At 44.3% G+C, this 21,970-nt stretch overlaps 1 protein-coding gene across 9 annotated transcripts in view; it reads left to right on the top strand.

Annotated features, from left to right (window-relative positions):
• The window catches only part of PLEKHB2 (pleckstrin homology domain containing B2), a 45,647-nt gene that overhangs the window by 22,148 nt on the left and 1,529 nt on the right, over nt 1-21,970 (top strand). For 3 of the 9 annotated variants that reach the window (XM_030916755.1, XM_030916746.1, XM_030916747.1), the window contains 5 exons: nt 1,958-2,110; nt 2,939-3,041; nt 8,166-8,205; nt 10,361-10,474; nt 16,421-16,529. In XM_030916755.1, coding sequence (XP_030772615.1) covers nt 1,958-2,110; nt 2,939-3,041; nt 8,166-8,205; nt 10,361-10,474; nt 16,421-16,529 — 519 coding nt within the window. The remainder of the gene's footprint in view (nt 1-1,957; nt 2,111-2,938; nt 3,042-8,165; nt 8,206-10,360; nt 10,475-16,420; nt 16,530-21,970) is intronic. The other 6 variants (XM_030916751.1, XM_030916748.1, XM_030916754.1 and 3 more) reach the window with 3 other exon arrangements.

The following is a 21,970-nucleotide window of genomic DNA, read 5'->3' as shown; positions in this document are numbered from 1 at the left end:
TATCTTTAGTAGAGACGGCATTTCACCATATTGACCAGGCTGGTCTTGAACTCCTGACCTCATGGTCCACCCGCCTTGGCCTCCCAAAGTGCTGGGATTACAGGCATGAGCCACCATGTCTGGCTTTTCTTTTTATTTTTAAGACAGGGTCTTGCCCTGTCGCCTAGGCTGGAGTGCAGTGGCGTGATAACTGCTCACTGCAGCCTTGATCTCCCAGGTTCAAGTGGTCCTCCTGCCTCAGAATCTCAAGTAGCTGGGACTGCTGGCCTGTGTTAGCATGTCTGCCTATTTTCCTCTTTGTAGGGATGGGGTCTTGCTATGCAGCCCAGGCTGGTCTCAAACTCCTGGGCTCAAGCGATCCTTCCACCTCAACCTCCCAAAGTGCTGGGATTACAGATATGAGCCATTGCGCCCAGCCTGTTTGGCAGTTTCTGCACAGCTCAGGCAGTCAATCAAATGGATGCTTGGGTATCACTTAGTGGTCAGTTGGGCAAGTGCAGTGGACACCCCTTCTGGTGAGGAGAGTGCCTGATACTGGCAGGAAAGCTGGATAGTACGTATCTGGTTGACACCAGTTGCAGGCACGGCAACATAAAGGGAAGTATATAAAATGGGATTGTGTGTGTTGGCCAAGAACGGGGTGAGGTGTACAGGAACAGAAGGTGTAGTGGGCAGTGAGTGGATGTGAGGAAGGTACAGAGATGACCGGAGCTACAACTGGCCTTTAAGTCCACTGCAGGGGTTTTCCCTTCATGCAGTCAAGGAAATTACTGTTTTTTAAAGTTAAATACCTGGTCCAAGATCACAAATGAAAGGTTGAATTCGCTCAAGCTGACAGAAATATGTGAGGTAGTAGGATGTGCACAGCGTGAGAGGCCAGGCAGGGCCTGGTCTATATCCTGCTGTGCTCATTTATCCAGTGTATGCATCAGGGGTGCCTTCCACACTGTAGGCTTCCTGTGGGAAATGGTAGGAGAGAGTATCTGTGAAAGCTCTTAAGGACAAGAAAAAATTGTGTTTTTTTTTTGAGACAGAGTCTTGCTCTGTCCCCCAGGTTGGAGGGCAGTGGTGTGATCTCGGTTCACTGCAACCTCCACCTCCTGGGTTCAAGCGATTCTCCTGCCTCAGCCTCCCTAGTAGCTGGGATTACAGGCACCTGCCACCATGCCCAGCTGATTTTTTGTAGTTTTAGTAGAGACGGGATTTCACTGTCTTGTCCAGGCTCGTCTCGAACTCCTGGCCTCAAGTGATCCGTCCGCCTCAGTCTCCCAAAGTGCTGGGATTACATGCGTGAGCCACTGCGCCTGGCCAAAGTGTGTTTCTTCAAAAGAGGTAGGTATTATTTTTATTTGCATATAGAGACTTTACAGTCCAGCATTTTCTGATCTAGCAAATGTAGACAATATTTGGAAATTTAGAAACTTGAAAAGTTTGAAAGGTTTAAAGTTTAGTACTGTATGAGAATTAAATGTTAGATATGTTTCATTTGCTGAAAAGCAAGCTTTTTTTTTTTTTTTTTTTTTAAATACCCTAATTTGAAAGTGTTGGGACTTCTAAGTTGGTTGGCAGCATTCTCTGTTGCCGGTGTGTGCTGCATGCAGCCTGCTAATGCACCAGTGGGTGGGCCCTGGGCTCAGCTTTCCCTTTCATTCTGAGGGACTGCTTTGGGTAATTCTATACCCGTGTCATTAAGGGGCCAGGGGAAGAGTTCTTTTTGTTTCTGCTGTGACTGTGTCCTTGCTCTTTTGGCTCAAAGCCAGCCTTTCAGCTGGGCATGGCGGCATGTGCCTGCAGTTGCAGCTAAACGGGAGGCTGAAGTGGGAGGATTGCTTGAGCCCAGGAGTTCAAGGCTGCAGTGAGCTATGAGCATGTTTGTGAATAGCAACTGCATTCCAACTTGGGTGAAATAATAAGACTCTGTCTCTAAAAAAAGCCCAACCTTACTATTTTTTTCCAGGTACTATTTTGAAGCGCTGGAAGAAGAACTGGTTTGATCTGTGGTCGGATGGTCACCTAATCTATTATGATGACCAGACTCGGCAGAATATCGAGGATAAGGTCCACATGCCAGTGGACTGTATCAACATCCGCACAGGGCAGGAATGTCGGGGTGAGTTGGCCTGTCTTGGCCAACTTCTGTCTTCTGCTCTTCCTCTGTCTTGGTGGGAACTGGGTCCTCTTCCTTCCCCGTTCTGCTTTCGTTAACAGATTGAAGAAGGGCTCCATCTCAGAGGGGCGGCCACAGTGGCGCCCCAGGCACTTAGATTGTGAACCACATGGTCGGGGCAAATCAATTTTCTCACCTGAGTTAAACTCACAGTCCACATCTCTTCTTCTCATGGAGAGGGAACCAGAGCGCTGGGAACCTCAAGAAGCACAGGCCACCCTAGACCGTGTTGATTTTGTACTCAGAAACTGGCTTCTGTTTGATGGTGACTGCAATCAATTGCTTAAAATCTGGGATGTCAGCCGGGTGTAGTGGCTCATGCCTGTAATCCCAGCACTGGGAGGCCGAGGTGGGTGGGTCACGAGGTCAGGAGTTCAAGACCAGCCTGGCCAAGATGGTGAAATCCCATCTCTACTAAAAATACAAAAAAATTAGCCAGGTGTGGTGGCAGGTGCCTGTAATCTCAGCTACTTGGGAGGCCGAGGCAGAGAATTGCTTGAACCCGGGAGTCAGAGGTTGCAGTGAGCCAAATACATGTTGTAGACATCATCTTGGCAGCTGGTCCTATCAGTCAGCCTAGCTATGTTCTTTCTGCTTTATTGGAAAGGCAGGGGGTTCTTTCATAGATGATTTATTGCTTGATTTATTGTCTAGTCCTTGATTTAGCGCTTGATTTATTGTCTAGTCCTTTGCTTCTCTGAGCTGGTAGTTCTTAGAAAATGTAAGAAGAAATCCTGAAAAAAGTTCTTTTCTTCTGCTTATTTTTCATAGATATTCAGCCTCCAGATGGAAAGTCAAAAGACTGCATGCTCCAGATTGTTTGTCGAGATGGGAAAACAATTAGTCTTTGTGCAGAAAGCACAGACGATTGCTTGTAAGTTTTGCTTTCTTACGTGTTTAATTTAAAAAGTATTTTCTGTTTTAACTTCTGATTACCAAAAAATGAAAAGAATGGGCGTGGAGTTCTCTTTCAGGCGTCAGAATAAGGGACTCAGTGGATGTGTGAGAGAAATGCAAGAGTCGCTTTTCCAATTCTGGTTTCTGCCTCTCTGAGACTGCCTGGGCCTATCGAATTGTGGAGGAAATGGCAGAAAGGAATAGCAGTCTCATGATGCTCTCTCTCTTTTTTTCTTTTTTCTTTTTTTTATTATTATACTTTAAGTTTTAGGGTACATGTGCACAACGTGCAGGTTTGTTATATATGTATACATGTACCATGTTGGTGTGCTGCACCCATTAACTAGTCATTTACGTTAGGTATATCTTCCAGTGCCATCCCTCCCCCCTTCCCCCACCCCAAGACAGGCCCCGGTGTGTGATGTTCCCCACCCTGTTTCCAAGTGCTCTCACTGTTCAATTCCCACCTATGAGTGAGAACATGCAGTGTTTGGTTTTTTGTCCTTGCGATAGTTTGCTCAGAATGATGGTTTCCAGCTTCATTCATGTCCCTACAAAAGACATGAACTAATCCTTTTTTTATGGCTGCATAGTATTCCATGGTGTATATGTGCCACATTTTCTTAATCCAGTCTGTCATTGATGGACATTTGGGTTGGTTCCAAGTCTTTGCTATTGTGAATAGTGCCCCAGTAAACATACATGTGTATGTATCTTTCTAGCAGCATGATTTATAATCCTTTGGGTATGTGCCCAGTAATGGGATGACTGGGTCAAATGGTATTTCTAGTTCTAGATCCTTGAGGAATCACCACACTGTCTTCCACAATGGTTGAACTAGTTTACAGTCCCACCAACAGTGTAAAAGCGTTCCTATTTCTCCACATCCTCTCCAGCACCTGTTGTTTCTTGACTTTTTAATGATCGCCATTCTAACTGGTGTGAGATGGTATCTCATTGTGGATTTGATTAGCAGTTCTCTGATGACTGGTGATGATGAACATTTTTTCATGTGTCTGTTGGCTGCATAAATGTCTTCCTTTGAGAAGTGTCTGTTCATATCCTTTGCCCACTTTTTGATGGGGTCATCATGCTCTCTTTCATTATTAGATTCACAGTGGGTAATAGGCATAGTTGAAATAAAATGACCAGAAAAGCAAGAAAGTAAAGAGTGAGGAAACTCAGTTCCTAGGGCTCCTGTCACAAATTGCTGAACACTGAGTGACGGAAATGGCAGAAATTAATTGCCTCACTGTTCCGGAGGCTGCAAGTCTGGAATCAGTGTGTCAGCAGGTCCTTGCTCCCTCTGAGATGCTGAGTAGGATCCTTTCTTGCCTCTTCCTGGCTTCTAGTGGTTTCTGGTAGTCCTTGGTGTTCCTTGGCTGGCAGCCACATCACTCTGGTTTCTGCCTCTGTTGTCACATGGCCTTCTTCTGCTGTGTCTGTGTCCAGAATTCTCTTTTCTTATAAAGGACACCAGTCATAATGGATTAAGGACCCATCTTCATTCACTGTGACCTTATCTTAATTTGATTCCATATGCAAATATCCTGTTTCCAAATAAGGTCCCATTCCAGGGTAGTGGGGATTAGGATTTATGCATATCTTTTTCATGAGGACGCAATTCAACCGTAATAGAGACCTTTGAGAAAAACGGTGAAATGGATTAGATCATCTTCCCTCAGGGGAAAACATTTCAGTGGTGCGACCAAATAAAGAAGTTTGATCTCAAGCACAAACTACAAACAGCCAAAGAAAGAAATAGATGATTCTACTAAGATGTTTTTTAATCCTACCGGAATCCCAGAAGCAGTAACTAGATGAGGTAATTAAATCTTGCAAATTTTTGGTATTACCCTGTAGTCTGGAGTGATGCTGATTAAGTGTAAGTGTAAGTTACTTTTTGGAAAGGCTAAGGAAAAAAGTCCTTGAGAATGTGATGTCCTTGGGGCCTCAGCAGAGGCTGGACGATTCTCCCAGGACTCATCATTGCAGGGCACTGAAAGACACTGAAGCTCACAGGAGTTGGGTAATTTTCTGGCTGGTGAAGTGAGCACTAGCATGGGACATTCAAAGGAATATGCTCAGAAGACAGTGTAGGACCCAGATTTTTCAGAAAAGACTTACTCTTCTCAGAAGAAATTTCCTTCTCTTCTAGCCCTCTGCCCTCATATTACAGAATGTTGATTGTGAGGGTAACACCTAGCCATCAAACTGTTGCTGGGCTGGACTGAGGTGGAACAGAGTGGAACTACCAGTTGATACCAGATTAGGTAGGAAGAGTGTCAAGGAGAAATAACTCCTACTTTATGAGAGCAAACAAGTTTTATATATCACTTCCCATGTTAAACATGAGCAGGATGTAAGGAAGTGGCTTGGCAACTATGCAGATATACCATGAAGGAAAAATAAGAAAAGGAAAATGCAAGCCTCAGGAAAAGCTCCTAGAGTGCAGGAAAATAAAACCCAAGGAACAGAAGCAGAGTCTTCAGGAATGCTTTCCTGGCCACCATATTTAAAATTACATCTCCCTGTCCCCATACACACTCACCATGTACCAGCTGTTTATCTTGTTCATCATCTGCTTTCATTAGAATATATGCTGTGTGAGGGCAGAGATTTATGTTTCTTTTCTCCTCTTTTGTGTCTGTAACCTAGAAGGTCTGTCGCTGTCAAGAGGGTGCCATTTACATTATCATCTGAGGAAAGTGGTCTTCCCTTGCATACAACCCCAAATGAAAAGTGAATCATTGGCATGGAGGGAAAGATTGGAGATACTCTCAGTGAGGGGAAAAAGATGAAAAGATCAGAGATACGTTGGAGTAAAAAAAGTTCAGAAAGATTATTGATGTTCATAAAGTATAGAACCCAAGAGAGGTAATTAGAAATTCAGGGCAAGAGAAATGTTCTGAAATAATCGAACAGAATTTGCAGACCGAAGGCCACACTAGACTCTTCCACCTGAAATGACAACAAAATCTATATAAGATACATGAATAATCCAGTATGATACCCTTTAGCAAAGTGAATGACAGTGGAATGCTGCATACAAATTCAGTTGGGGAATTTTGCAACTTAACTGCATTCCATAGAAAGCCAGAACACTTGGCTGGGCACGGTGACTCACGCTTGTAATCCCAGCACTTTGGGAGGCCAAGATGGATGGATCACCTGAGGTCAGGAGCTCGAGACCAGCCTGGCCAACATGGTGAAACTTCGTCTCTACTAAAAATACAAAAATTAGCTGGGCGTGGTGGTGGGCACCTGTAATCCCAGCTGGTCGGGAGTCTGAGGCAGGAGAATTGCTTGAACCTGGGAGGCGGAGGTTGCAGTGAGCCAAGATTGCGCCACTGCACGCCAGCCTGGGCGACAGAGCGAGACTCCATCTCAAAAAAAAGAAAAACGCAAGAACACTTGAAAATAAATGAATACATCTTTCAACTCAGGGAGATAGTAAAATGAAAATAAAGCATAAAAGGAATTGGTGAAGATAAGAGGGATAGAGTCAGTAAAAAAAGTAAGAGGTAAAGGAGTGAGGGAGTGCTCAAGAGAAGGCTTTTTTGTTTTTTGAGATGGAGTTTCGCTCTTGTCCCCCAGGCTAGAGTGCAACGGCATAATCTCCACTCATTGCTACCTCTGCCTCTTGGGTTCAAACAATTCTCCTGCCTCAGCCTCTGGAGTAGCTGGAATTACAGGCATGTGCCACCATGCCTGGCTAATTTTGTGTTTTAGTAGAAGCTTGGTTTTACCATGTTGGCCAGGCTGGGCTCGAACTCCTAACCTCAGGTGATCACCTACCTTGACCTCCCAAAGTGCTGGGATTACGGGTGTGAGCCACCGTGCCCAGGTGAGAGACCGCTTTTTGTGTATCAATTAAGAAAGCTCTTGTGATACTTAAGATTCAGATATCTAGGCCGGGCGCGGTGGCTCAAGCCTGTAATCCCAGCACTTTGGGAGGCCGAGACCGGCGGATCACGAGGTCAGGAGATCGAGACCATCCTGGCTAACACAGTGAAACCCCGTCTCTACTAAAAATACAAAAACTAGCCGGGCGAGGTGGCGGGAGCCTGTAGTCCCAGCTACTCGGGAGGCTGAGGCGGGAGAATGGCGCAAACCCGGGAGGCGGGGTTTGCAGTGAGCTGAGATCCGGCCACTGCACTCCAGTCCGGGCGACAGAGCGAGACTCCGCCTCAAAAAAAAAAAAAAAAAAAAAAAAAGATATCTAGTTTTTTTGACAATATAGTGGAAATTAGGTAGGTATAGAGATTGTTAGAATAGTTTTGCAGGGCCATTTGGCAATACCTGCTGAAATAAATTATGTTTATATCCTTTGATGTGGCATTTTCAGTCTTTGGAATTTGCCCTATGGAAATGTCTACATAAGAGTGCAAGGGTAATAGGGATGTTAATAGCGTTCTTTTCTTCTTCTTCTTCTTTTTTTTTTTCTTGAGATAGAGCCTCTGTCTGTCATCCAGGCTGGAGTCCACTGGTGTGATCTTGGCTCACTATAGCCTCGACCTCCCAGGCGCAAGCCATTCTCCCACCTCAGCCTCCCAAGTAGCTGGGACTACAGGCATGTGCCACCATGCCCAGCTAATGTTGGTCTTTTTTGTAGAGCTAGGATTTCGCTATGTTGCCCAGGCTGGTTTTGAACTCCTGGGCTCAAGTGATCTCCCTGACTTGGCCTCCCAAAGTGCTGGGATTACAGGCATGAGGCACTACATCTGGTCTCCAGCATTCTTTTTAATATTGAAAATTGCTAATAATCTAAATTTACTTGTATCATGGAATATTATATAGCTGTTAAAAAGGAAGAAGATCTGTGTGTATGCCATGAACTGACAAAGCAAGTGGCAGTGCATTTCACATTTGTTAAAAAGTAAAGTAAAAAATATAGATTATGTTTTAAATATTATATATCTATTATGGATGTAATTTTTAAAAATGTATATTCCTAGTGCATGTCTCAAGTGGTTTGGGGCAAGGCCTGAAGACCTGTTCTTTAAACAGATCTTTTCAGGAATTCTGATGCCAACTCTGATTTGAGAATCATTGAAATACTGGATTGCCTTAAATAAAGTACCCTTTTTCTTTTCTCCAGGGCCTGGAAATTTACCCTCCAGGATTCTAGGACAAACACAGTAAGTTGCTAATGGCAATCACCTATAATTTTTTTTTTTTTTTTTTTTTTTTGACAAGGTGTCACTCTTTCACCCAGGCTTGAGTGCAGTGATGCTATCTCAGCTCACTGCAGCTTCTACCTCCCGGGCTGAAATGGTCCTCCCACCTCAGCCTCCCCTTCTCCGTAGCTGGGACTATAGGCCCATGCTGCCATGCCTAGCTTATTTAGAAAAATGTTTTTGTGGAGACGAGGTCTCACTATGTTACCCATGCTGGTATCAAACTCCTGGGCTCAAGTGATCCTCCCACTTTCGCCTCTCAAAGTACTGGGATTACAGGCGTGAGCCACCACACCTGGCCACCAGTAATGTTTTCACATGGTCTTATGTAACAATTGGAGAATGGGGAAAATGGGTTTCTTGGCCATCCAGCCATGAATGGGCAGGTAGCACTGGGCAGGTGCCTTTCACCAACAGTGAGCAAGCTGGGTTTGTCAGACGTTTTTGGCAGGAAGCACCCTCCTCACACAAGCTTGCTTGTTCCTGTGTTGCTTTCTAGAAACGTTTGTATTTCTCAAAGTTCTGCAACACTTTGAATTCTGCCGTGGTTTGCAGTAAAGGCTTAGAAAGAGCTGCAGGATCCTTGTCATGCATGGGAGCTCAGTCTTGTGAAACAAACACTTTTGTGACTTGTACTTGTCTCTCGTCTTGTTTCTGGCCTTAGGAGGTCACTGAGACAGAGAACCTCATTTGTAAGAGCCTTGTAATGCCATCTTTATCTGTCAGGGATCAAGGGAGTGTTACTCTGGTCAGAGTTTTCATTCTTTAGATGGGATTTTCCCTTCCTTTATCTTTGTAAGAAAAGAAAAAGGTAGATCAAGCTTACAGAAGAATGTGTGCATGTGGGAGAAGAAAGTAAAAGGCTTAATATCCAAGCATCAGTGTTCTCTTCTTTTGTTAGCACAACACAACTTCATTCTAAGCTTACTCTATAGCCGTGGTTACCTTTTCTTCATGAAAATCCTTTTTTGGGGGTAAAATTAGTATTAACGATCCATATAGTTAAGGGCAAGCTCCACAAATGATTCTTTGTGTGAATTTTTTTTTTTTTTTTTTTTTTTTTTTGAGACAGTCTTGCTCTGTCGCCCAGGCTGGAGTGCAGTGGAGCGATCTTGGCTCACTGCAACCTTTGCCTCCCGGGTTCAAGCAGTTCTCCTTTCTCAGCCTCCTGAATAGCTGGGATTACAGGAGCACGCCACCACGCCCAGCTAGTTTTTGTATTTTGAGTAGAGATGGGGTTTCACCATGTTGGTCAGGCTGGTCTTGAACTCCTGACCTCGTGATCTGCCCACCTCGGCCTCCCAAAATGCTGGGATTACAGGCGTGAGCCATTGCACCTGGCCACATTTTTTTTTTTTAAAGAGCTAACATGTTTTTCTTTAAATTACATTGGGGAGTAATTTAATGAAGAATTTTGTTTTTTAAGGTAAAAAACAGACTGTGTATAGGACATATCTCTGATACGTTTTAGATTGTAGGGTTTTTATTTGTGAATAAAGGACTGTTGAGAGTGCTGTAACATCTTTATTTCTTTGGAGATAGAGTCTCGCCCTGTTCCCTGGGCTGGAGTGCAGTGACTCGATCTTGGCTCACTGCAGTCTAGAGCTCCCGGGCTCAAGTGATCCTTGAGATTTAGACCCTTGAGTAACTGGGGCCATAAGCACCGTGCCCAGTTAATTTCTTGTTTTTTTGTAGAGATGGGCTCTCCCTCTGTTGCCTAGGCTGGCCTTGGAACTCCTGGGCTCTAGTGATCTTCTCACTCAGCCTCCCAAAGTGTTGGGATTACAGATGTGAGCCATTGCACCTGGCCTGAAGTAACATCTTTTAAAAGGCATTGGGTAACAGTGGGGCCTCTGAGTGCCTTTCTGGCTGTGAGAGCTGTAATCCTGTTAGGGGTTGACTGAGGACCACTTCGCTCCTGCATTTAGAGGATACCAGAGTTAGGGCTGGGGGCCCCCACTGGACCGGGAAAGTTTTTCCTATTTTGCAGAGAGCTATATATCTTTTTGTCTTTTAAAATTTTTAATTTGCTAAATAAAAGGGACAATGCACAGCATCATTGAGCACACAGGTGCTGGGAAGCTGTCCTGCCCTCACCCTCTCCTCTCTCCCGCAGGCGTATGTGGGCTCTGCAGTCATGACTGATGAGACATCCGTGGTTTCCTCGCCTCCACCATACACGGCCTATGCTGCACCGGCCCCTGAGGTAGGGAGAACCCTGAGCCTTCAGGTGAGGGAAGCTTGGGGTCTCTGCTGCTGTCCTGCTTTGTTTTTTGAATGAAATTAGAAATGTACTCTAAACCTTTTCTTCTTTTAAAACAGATGATTTCTTAACAACTTTTGTTTTCATGAAATAAAGCAACTATTTTATATAGTTCAGCACATTGTAATGTGCTGTATTAATGTGTAACAAGTTTTTAAGATAGACCTAAAAATGCATCATGTTAATGATAGTTGCTTTGGGTAATGAGATTTTGATGATCTGTAGTTTATATAGAATGAATTACTCGAATTCTCCTTATAGTCAGAAAAAAATGCTATATTTTAGGGAAAATAACCCTTACAAAAATCATGTCAAATACTTTGGGATGTCCTCTTGTTGGGGTGTTTGGGGTACTGACTGAGCTGGTTTGTATGTAAGTCTGTTGTGTGGAACACGCTGCTTTTTTTTTTTTTCTTTGAGACGGAGTTTTGCTCTTCTTGCCCAGGCTGGAGTGCAGTGGCACTGTCTCGGCTCACTGCAAACTCTGCCTCCCAGGTACAAGCGGTTCTCCTGCCTCAGCCTTCCGAGTAGCTGGGATTACAGGCGCTTGCCACCATGCCCGGCTGATTTTTTGTATTTTTAGTAGAGGTGGGGTTTCACCATGATGGCCAGGCTGCTCTCGAACTCCTGACCACAGGTGATCCACCTGCCTCTGCCTCTCAAAGTGCTGGGATTACAGGCGCGAGCCACGGTGCCTGCCTGGCACTTGTAAACTTTCTAAGCTCACTTACTCTAGTTCCTTTTTCTCTAGATTCTTTGGGGTATACTACATAGGCAGTCATGTCATCTACACATAGGAACAGTTTTCTTTGTAAACTGTATGCCTTCTGTTTCCTTACCTTGTCTTATTGCCTTGGTTAGACCTTTAAATATTGTGTTAAATAGCAGTAGTGAGAGAAGACATCCTTGCCTTGTTCCTGATTTTAGGGGGGATGTATTCAATGTTTTTCTTTTTTTTTGAAACAGAGCCTCACTCTGTCGCCCAGGCTGGAGTGCAGTGGCATGATCTCGGCTTACTGCAAGCTCCACCTCCCAGGTTCACGCCATTCTCCTGCCTCAGCCTCCCGAGTGACTGGGACTACAGGCACCTGCCACCACGCCCGTCTAAATTTTTTTTTTTTTTGGCATTTTTAGTAGAGATGGGATTTCACCATGTTAGCCAGGGTGGTCTCGATCTCCTGACCTCGTGATCCACCCACCTCTGCCTCCCAGAGTTTTGGGATTATAGGCGTGAGCCACTGCATCCGGCCAATGTACTCAGTTTTAAGTATGCATTCATTTAGTATTAATGTACTGTTTAATTCAGTATTTAATTAGTATTGAATTTAGTTTTACATATGCATTTATTTATTATTTAATGCATTCATTAAGTATGCTGTTAGCTGGAGGTTTTTTATATTTATTCTTTATCAGGTTTAGGAATTCCCTTTTTCTAGTTTCCAGGAGTGTTTATCGTGACGGGGTGTCAGTTGCTTGCCTGCCTGCCTGCCTGCCTGCCTGCCTGCCTGCCTGCCTGCCTGCCTGCCTGCCTTCCTTCCTTCCTTCCTTCCTTCCTTCCTTCCTTCCTTCCTTCCTTCCTCCCCTCCCCTCCCCTTCCTTCCCCTCCCCTTCCCTCCCCTCCCCTCCCCCCCACCCAGAGATGAAGACTCACTCTCTTGCCCAGGATGGAGTGCAATGGTACTATCATTAGCTCACTTCAGCCTGGAATTCCCTGGGCTGAGGCAATCATCCTGCCTCAGCCTCCTGAGCTACCATGGCTGCAAAAAAAAATTTTTTTTTTTTGGTAGAGACAGAGTCTTACTCTGTTGCCCAGGGTAGTCTTGAACTCCTGGCCTCGAGTGATCCTCCTGCTTCGGCCTCTGAAAGTGATTTTGTTAAATACTTTTTCTACAGTAATTAATATGATTGTGAGGTTTTGTTTTTCTTTTTAGCCTGCTAATACGGTAGATTATAGTGTTTGGCTTTCACATACTGAACCAGCCTTGCATTCCCTGGAATAAAGCCTACTTGGTCATGGTGTGTGATTCTTTTTATTTATTGCTGAATTCAATTTGCTAATACTTGTTAAGGATTTTTGCCTCTATCTATATTTATGAAGGATATTGGTCTATAGTTTTCTGTCTTTGTGCTTTGTCTTATTTTATCAAGGCAATAGTGACCTTATAGAATAAAACAGAAAGTGTTTTCTGCTCTTTTCTGGGAGAAATTGTGTAGAATTGGCATTAATTCTTCTTTCATATTTGGTAGAAATCTCCAGTGAAACTATCAGGTCCTAGAGATTTCTTTTTGGGAGATTTTGAGTGACAACATCTGTTTTCCTTTTCCTTTTTTTTTTTTTTTTTTTTTTTTTTTGAGGCAGAGTCTCACTCTGTTGCCCACGCTGGAGTGGAGTGGTGCGATCTTGGCTCACTGCAAGCTCCACCTCCTGGGTTCACACCATTCTCCTGCCTCAGCCTCCCGAGTAGCTGGGACTACAGGTGCCGCCACCATGCCCGGTGAATTTTTTGTATCTTTTAGTAGAGATGGGGTTTCACCGTGTTAGCCAGGATGGTCTTGATCTCCTGACCTCGTGATCCACCCGCCTCAGCCTCCCAAAGTGCTGGGATTACAGGCGTGAGCTACCGCGCCCAGCCTCTTTTTCCTTTGTTTGGCTTAACCAACACACATCTATTTGTCCCAGTTCTGGAGGCTGAAGGCCCAAGATCGAGGTGCTGGCAGTGTTGGTTCTCCCCAGGCCCCTCCTGAGCTTGCACATGGCCTCCTCCTCCCTGTATCCTCATATGACCTTTCCCTCCAGGCCTACTGCAGATGCAGCTTTCTTAATAGTGACTGGTCTACTCATATTCTCTAGTTTGCACGGAGTAGGTTTTGATAGTTTGTAGCGTTTGTGGAATTGTTCCTTTTCTTGTAAGTTGTCTGATTTATGTGTGTGGAGTTCTTTATAGTGTTTTCTTATTATCCTTGTGATGTCTGCAGAGTCTATAGTAAAAATCCTCCAGTTCATTCTTTCCTGATACTGGTAATTTGTCTTTGCTCTTTTTGACAGTTTACTAAAGGTTTTATTAATTTTATAAATAGTTTCAAAGAAATAGCGTTTCGTTTTATTCACTTTTTCTGTTTTTCAATTTCATTGATTGTACTCTTTTATTTCCTTCCTTCTGCTTGCTCTGTGGTCTTTGGTTTTCAAAAGTTTGACTGTACTGTGTATTTGTATGGATTTCTTTGGGATTATCCTGTTTGGTATTCATTCAGCTTCTTGAATATATGGCTTGGGTTTTTGCTAACTTGGGAAAATTTTAAACCATTATTCTTTTTTTTTTTTTTGAGACGGAGTCTCTGTTGCCCAGGCTGGAGTGCAGTGGCGCGATCTCGGTTCACTGCAAGCTCCGCCTCCCGGGTTCATGCTATTCTCCTGCCTCAGCCTCCGGAGTAGCTGGGACTACAAGTGCCCGCCACCACGCCCGGCTAATTTTTTGTGTGTTTTGGTAGAGACGGGGTTTCACCGTGTTAGCTAAGATGGTCTGGATCTCCTGACCTCATGATCCGCCCGTCTCGGCCTGCCAACGTGCTGGGATTACAGGCGTGAGCCACCACGCCCGGCCTTAAACCATTATTCTTGAGTGCTTTTCCAACCTCAGCCTCCTTCTACTCCCTTTGGCACTCTTCTACTCCCTTTGGCACTCTGATGACATCCCTTTTAGTCTGATGTGTCCCAGAGATGCTCTTTTCTTTTCTTTCTTTCTTTTTTTTTTTTACTTCAATCTATTTCTCTTCTGTTGTGTTCTGATTGGGTAATTTCTACCCTTTATATTCATGTTTATGGATTCCTTCCTTTTGTCATCTCCATTATGTTTTTGGGCTCATTCGTTGAATTATTTAAATTGGTTATTGTATTAGTTCTGAAATTTTTATTTGGTTATTCTTTATATCTTGATATATAAAAAATTGAATGTATATCTCTACTTTTTACGGAGATTTTTCTGTTTTATGGTAGATATTTTATATTTTTTATTTATTTCAAGTATTTTCATAATTGCTTGTTGAAAAGTTTTTATGATAGCTGCTTTAAAAATCTTTCCAGATAATTCCAACATCTTTGCCATCTTTGTGTTTGTGTTTTTTGTTGTCTTTTCTCATTTAGTTGAGATCTTCCTGGTTCTTGGTGTGATGAATGGCTTTTGATCAAAAGCTGGACATTTTAAGTAGTGTAAGACTCTGAATCTTCTTTAAATCTCATGTGTTAGCAGACCTGCTTCTCGGGGGCTGCTTTATTGCTGCCAGGTAGAGGTGGAAGTCCAGGCTCGCCTTGAGCCTCAGTTGACACCCATGGGCCAGGTTTCTTGTCGCTGTGGAGGGAGTTGTGAATTTAGGTTCTCACTAGATCTGCACTGAGACCACCTGTCTGAGAAGAGGAGAGGCTCTTTCTTACTGCTTTCCCCAGAGCCTCCGCTGATACCATGGTTGCCACTGAGACGTCCTGAAAGGACTCACTCTCCACTTGGTCTCTGCTGACCCCATCTCAGTGGAATAGGGAGGGCACCTTGTTTCTGCTGGGTGGGAGTGGGGTTCTGGCTCCCCACATGGTCTCCGTGGGCACCACCCAGCGGGATGGGGGCGTTTTGTTTCCATCTGGCAGGGAAGAAATTCTCAGCCCCCTACTCAGTCTTACTCAACGGTGTTCTGAGGACCCACGGTGCCTTGCTGTATACAGCCTGCTGAGCACGGAAATTCAGGCTCTTCACGCTTGGCCTTTGCTGGTGTGAGGCTGAAGGTTTTTCTGTGGTGGTTCCCTGGAGTAGAGAGGTTCTTGTCTAAAAACGTTCTGTCCTGCTCGGTTGCTCCTTTCCTTCTTAGATTCTTTGTTAAAGAGAGCAGCTCTTCTCAGGGTCTTTTTGGTCTGCACTGATTGGCACTTCCAGCTTGCCACCTTCCGCATTACCCAGTGTGGGATGTGTGAAGCAAAAAGGAAACGCAGGTCCTCCCTCAGGTGCTAAAGTTCCTCGCCCGTCTGTCTTCTCCTCACTCTTCAGTCTTCTTGTGTTTGCTTTGTATATAATGTCCAGAGATTGTAGTTGTACTTAGCAGGAGGAATACAGGAAAGAATGTCTACTCCATCTTCTAGAAGTGGGAGTCTTGTCTCCTGCTTTTGTAAGATAACAGGTTTAGATCTACACACACATTTGCCTGGCTACACCTCTGTTCTCCCTGTATCAGAGCACTTGTCACAGAATGACAGTGATTGTGCAAGTATGTCTGATCTCCTCTCACCTGTGAGTATGCCAGGAAGGCCAGTCTTTTATTTCAGTATTTTTCAGCACATAGTGGTCATTCACTGCCGGTTGAGGTGGGTCCGCTGCCCATTTCTAGCCATGTCTTTTCATAGGTGTGTGCAGCCCGAAAACCATCGGTCACCTGCCCAGGTACCACACCTCAGGACACCCTCATCTTCCATATTGTGCCTGGAATTGCTGAACTTGGGCCAGAGAGGGTTCTGCTTCTAGGCTGGCTTTGCCTGGAGGATAGTGGTTTTGGTGAATCTCCTTATCACCTGGTCCAACCTTATCATTTTACAGATGGGCAAAGGAAGGCCTAGGTAGGTGACTTACTGAAGGTCAGGTTAACAGCACAACTGAATTGAAATCCAAATGTCATGCAAGTCCAGTTCTCTTCTTTTGTTGTGTTTTCTGCCTTCTTCATTCCGTAGCCTGAAAGTGGGCTCCAATTGTAGCTTTTGTTTGTTTTTTAGTAATTTTAAAACGGGGGCATAAACCACACTGTTTCATGTTTTGTTTTGTTTTGTTTTGTCTTTTTAATTGACTGTTAAATTTTATTGATTGCAACCTGGAGACCACAATTTTAGTACATTACTAGAAGTTTCACAGTTGTGTTTCTAATGGGCCTGTTTCTTTTCAGCAGGCGTACGGCTATGGGCCATACAGTGGTGCGTACCCGCCAGGAACTCAAGTTGTCTATGCTGCAAATGGGCAGGCGTATGCCGTGCCCTACCAGTACCCCTATGCAGGTAACTCAAGCCAGCCTTTCATTCCTCATTTCTGTCCATTTGCTGAGTAGACCAGACAGACCTGTAAACATTTTTATTTTTCAGTTTAAGGTTAAGTGAGCTATATTTTCTGGTTGTAGACTGCAAATCACTGTGTTACTATGCTTTAAAAAAGCCTTTGGTAGTTCCATACTGCTCTGCAAAGCTAGAGTAGGCTTGATTTTTAGAACTTTGCTAATTGTGTCTGGATTAGTTCTCAGAGAATTTCGTACTTATTGGGATTCACTTACATTGAGAAGCAGCCAGAGTAAGAGACCCGTTTTAAGGGATGAGAGGGACCTTTCAGCTGTTCTTCTGGTGAGGTCCTTGGAAAGTTATCACTACTGAGGTGATGTTCTGTTTCACAGTGGAGTAGAGGCCTGGAAAGGGCTTGTATTTATTCTAGGCTTGGAGTCTGTTCTTTCTATTCTTCACCTTACATGAAACACATAGCAGGCGTGAGTAGCTGGTGTAGGGGTATCATGTCGGGTCTCCTGGGCAAGGCGGTTGGCAGGGTGGAGGTGTGGCACAATGCTGGCCACTGCTGGGGCTGCAGTGAGGGTGGGGAGGGCAGAACTGTGGCCGATGGCCCCTGTGAAGTGAGGCTGGTCAGGCACAGTGGGCACAGCACCATAATGCAGAATGCATGGGTGGGTGGGCTGGAGCCAGAGGCTGAGCTCAGGAGAGACAGGAATGTGGGGGTTTGCAGGAGGAGGAGTAGCCTGGGCTGTGAGCAAAACTAGCATGGTGTCTTAGTGCAGAGGCAGTGGGAGGTGAGCTGGTACCAGAAGGGTGGGTCACTGGTAGTGGTGCCCAGAGAAGTCAAGGAGGCCTCTGGTTACAATCCTAGATGGTGTCCTTGTCGTTGTTGGTGGTTGCTTTGGCTTTTGATGCATTTAGCACTTAAAATGGGTTCTGGAGTAGAAATAGAGAAATTTCATACTCCTCTCTTTTGGGAATCTGAGGCACATTCACTCAACTAGCATGGACTTTGGAGGATCCTGCTTTGCTTGCCTTTTTTTCATGTCAAGTTGAAAAACCGTTAAAATAATAAGGAATTATGACAGATTAAATATTTGTCCATTGTCTTGTGAGCCTAGCACAAATACTTTTGTTTGAATTACAGTAAGTCCTCACTTAACATCAACGGTAGATTCTTGGAAACTCTGAATGTCAGTGAAACAACATGTAATGAAACTGATTTTACCACAGATTAATTGGTATAAACAAGACTTAAGTTTCTGTGGATTATTTTTGGTCACGAAAACATCACCACTTCTAATATTAACCATTGAAATTAATGTGAGGTATACATACATGTAAGTTTAATAAAGACAAGATAATTATTTACCCAGTTATTTCAGTTCATGGCCATGGGTGGCTGGACCCTCTCCCAGCAGCTCAAGGCTCAGGGTGGGAATGCACCATGGATAGGATCCTATCTCATTGCAGGGCACACTCACCCACACCCCCTCTCACTCCGACTGGGACAGTTTAGACATGCTGATTCACCTAAGGGACACATCTTTGGGATGGGAAGGAACTGAACTATCCCAAGAAAACCCATGCAAACATGGAAAAAACCTTCACACTCTACACAGGTGGTGCCCCAGAGGGGAATCAATTCTTTTCTTCTTATTAATGTTATAATGAAACTACATTAAATGAAACAGTGTTATTTGAGGACCTCCTGTACTTCCTCCATATAAAATATTTTCTCCTTATAATTATGCATTTGTATTTCTAGTCTTGTTTTTAAATTATATGTATTGAATCCCAAGTGCTATGTAATACCCATAAGTATTTTTAGTAATTGCCTATTATCATATTGGTTGATGTATTACTAAACCTTCCAGTATTGGCTGTTTTTTTCCTCTCTCTCTTTTTTTCCTTTTTTTTTTGCTATTGTAGATACTTCTTTGAACATCTTTAATCATTTTCCTTTTTGTTCTTATTGAATATGCATTAGAATATATTTCTTTTTTTTTTGAGATGGAGTTTCATTCTTGTTGCCCAGACTGGAGTGCAATGGCATGATCTCGGCTCACTACAACCTCTGCCTCCTGGGTTCAAGTGATTCTCCTGCCTCAGCCTCCCAAGTAGCTGGAATCACAGGCATGTGCCACCATACCCGGCTAATTTTGTATTTTTAGTAGAGATGGTTTCACCATGTTGACCAGTCTGGTCTCAAACTCATGACCTCAGGTGATCCGTCCGCCTTGGCCTCCCAAAGTGCTGGTATTACAGGTGTGAGCCACCCTGTCCAGCCTAGAATATAGTTCCATTTTTTCCCCCCCAACTAGAATATATCTCTATATGCAGACAGGCCCCAACTCAGGATGGTTTGACTTAATGATTTTTTGACTTTACGATGGTACAAAAACAATGTACATTTAGTAGAAACCGTACTTCAGGTACTCCTACCCCCATTCTGTTTTTCAGTCTTGGTGTAGTACTCATTCAGTTACATGAGATCTTCGACACTTGATTGTAGTAGACTTTGTGTTAGTTGATTTTCCCAGCTACAGACTAATGTTAGTGCTCTGAGCAGTTGAAGGTAGGCTGTGTTAAGGTATGATGTTCAGTAGATTAGGCATATTAAATGCATTTTGGCTATGATGTTTCAACTTACGATGAGTTTATTGGGAGGTAACCCCATTGTAAGTTGAGGAGCATCTCTATTAATGTGTCAGAAGGCATAGACATTTTTGAGGGTTCTTTTGGATATGATTTAAAAATATAAACGCTTTCAAACATAAAAAATAGGGATGATGGTATAATGAACTATCATATGTCCATCACTGGCTTCAACAGTTACCACATCGTGTCTAATCTTTTCTCTCTACCTCAGCCTCCTTTCTCTACCTCTGGATTAGTTTAAGGGACATCCCAGATTTTTAGTCATTTCAACTCTTAATATTACATTAAATCTGGATAGCATTTTACCAAGTTGATCCCAAAATGGTTTACCAACTTATAATGCTACTTGCAGTTACTGATGCCGTGGTTTATCTGTAATCCCATAAAGATTGCTTGTTGTGCTCTGAAAGTTTTGATAGCTTCAGTAGGTCTGAAGTGGAATCATTGAGTTGCTTTAGTTTATATTCCCTTTTATGAATCATTTTCCTTTTGCACATTTTTCTGTTGGGATCCCATGGGGTGGTGAGTTTTAAGCCTCAGCCTTGCCACATGAGAGCCAGCCTCTTTCTCAGCTTCCAGCCCACAGAATAGGGCAGTTGCTGCTGTTTTCTTTTTTTTTTTTTTTTTTTTTTTGAGACGGAGTCTCGCTCTGTTGCCCAGGCTGGAGTGCAGTGGCTGGATCTCCGCTCACTGCAAGCTCCGCCTCCCGGGTTCACGCCATTCTCCTGCCTCAGCCTCCCGAGTAGCTGGGACTACAGGCGCCCGCCACCACGCCCGGCTAGTTTTTTGTATTTTTTAGTAGAGACGGGGTTTCACCGTGTTAGCCAGGATGGTCTCGATCTCCTGACCTCGTGATCCGCCCGTCTCGGCCTCCCAAAGTGCTGGGATTACAGGCTTGAGCCACCGTGCCCGGCCAGCTGCTGTTTTCTTACTGTACAGAGAGCACAGATATTGCGGACGGGGTTGTTTAGGGCACTTCCGGAAATGAGTCCATCCTTGCCCTTAGCTCTCGTCAGCAGAGTAGAAGTAGCACTCTCACAGGCAGTACTCGGAATGCTTGCCGCATCAGGGGCTGGATCAGTGGGCACTATGCAGCCTGCCTCAGGGTGGTGACCAGGCAGCCCCCAGACCTGCTTGCTCTGGAAGGGTCAGGTGGGTTTGTGGTTGATACACAGCAGCTTGTGCTGACAACCAGATGGGTGCTTTGCCACCTCCATGCCATCCTGTCTGCCAGGGTCTCAGAGCCTAGAGCTAGTCCACAAGAACCCTCCTAGTCACACACAGAGCTGGTTAAGGCTTTCTGTTGAGTGTGATTGGGACCAGTGGTTGGTCAGCCAATTGAGAAAGTACAGAGTACTGTAGATGTTCTGTAAACATTGTGCTGTGATTTCACCCACTAGTGGGTGCTCGTTAGGCTCTCTCATAATGTGGGGTTAAGGTGTTTGCTTTGAGTTGGCTCCTTCGGTTGGAGTCTTCTATTTCTGTCTTGTAGAGACCATCCTCATGACACGTCATTGCACTGCAGTTTCCAGGGGTAAGTCCAAGAGCAGACTTCTAGATTTTGAGACTATAGTGCTCCCATCCTCCCATCTTTTATAGTTTTCTCAATTCCCTGATTTGATGGTAATTTGTAAAAGTACCTTCCTTTATTAGTTTTCCTGTAGTATCTTAGTTGCCGTAGAAACTGTGTCTGCCTTTTCCTCATTCACATTTTGACCATTTATGTAGTATTAGTTAAATTAGGCAATTAAAATAGTGTGACGTGGAAGCATCCACAGCTGACTCTGGCAAGGACTGAGTTCAGTGCAGGAGCAGAGCTCAGCAGGAGCCACAGGAGAGTGACCTGGTCCTGCAGCCAGCGGACCTCAGCATGACCTGCAGGGGCAGGAGAATGCAGATTTTCCAGGAGAGCTTTTCATTAGGTCAGCTCACAGGTTCCATCGTGTTACATTTGGCTAGTTGGAGTTAACATTACTGAACGTTTTAAAATGTCAGGGCTGTGAAAGTAAATGCCATAATTCCCTAGTTTTGAAATTTAAACATTGCAAAAATAATCACTTGCTTCCAATACTGTTACCTGTACGAGGTCAGCCCTTAGATTTACAGTGGTTTCATTGTACTACTCTGTGCCTTTTGATTTTTGTCATTCATCATCCTCTGTTGTATTTGAGGCATTAGTGGGTATAAATGCATACTCTAGCCAGAGTGCCTGGGTTTGTGTGCCCTTACTGTCCTTCACCATTGTGTGCCTCGGTTTGCCCATCTGCAGAATAGGGATAAGAGCGCACTCAGTTGAGTAAGAGCATTTCAGTGTACGTAGTGCTGCAAGTGGTTGGTAATGTTCACCTTTGTTATCACTGAGGGTTTCACTTCTGCTCTTCATCCACATGTGCACATCACTAGTGAGTAATTTGTTTTTTTTCTTTTCTTTTTCTTTTTTTTGGTGGGGGGACAGAGTCTCACTCTGTTGCCCAGACCCTGGATTGCAGTGGCAGGATCTCAGCTCACAGCAGCCCCCGCCTCCTAGGTTCAAGCAATTCTCATGCCTCAGCGTGGGATTACAGGCATGCGCCACTACCCCTGGCTAATTTTTTTTTTTTTTGGTAAATTTTGAAGAGACAGGGTTTCACCGTGTTGGCCAGGCTGGTCTAAAACTTCTGGCCTCAAGTGATCCACCCGCCTCAGCCTCCCAAAGTGCTGGTATTACAGGTGCCAGCCATCAAGCCTGGCCAGCCAGCCTTTGAACCATTAAAGGAATAGAGGATCAAGGAGGAAAGTTAACC

Source organism: Rhinopithecus roxellana, chromosome 14 (genome assembly GCF_007565055.1).
Source record: "Rhinopithecus roxellana isolate Shanxi Qingling chromosome 14, ASM756505v1, whole genome shotgun sequence".
NCBI lineage: Eukaryota > Metazoa > Chordata > Mammalia > Primates > Cercopithecidae > Rhinopithecus > Rhinopithecus roxellana.
The sequence above is the reverse complement of the archived record's forward strand: the minus strand, read 5'-3'. Positions and strand labels throughout refer to the sequence as shown.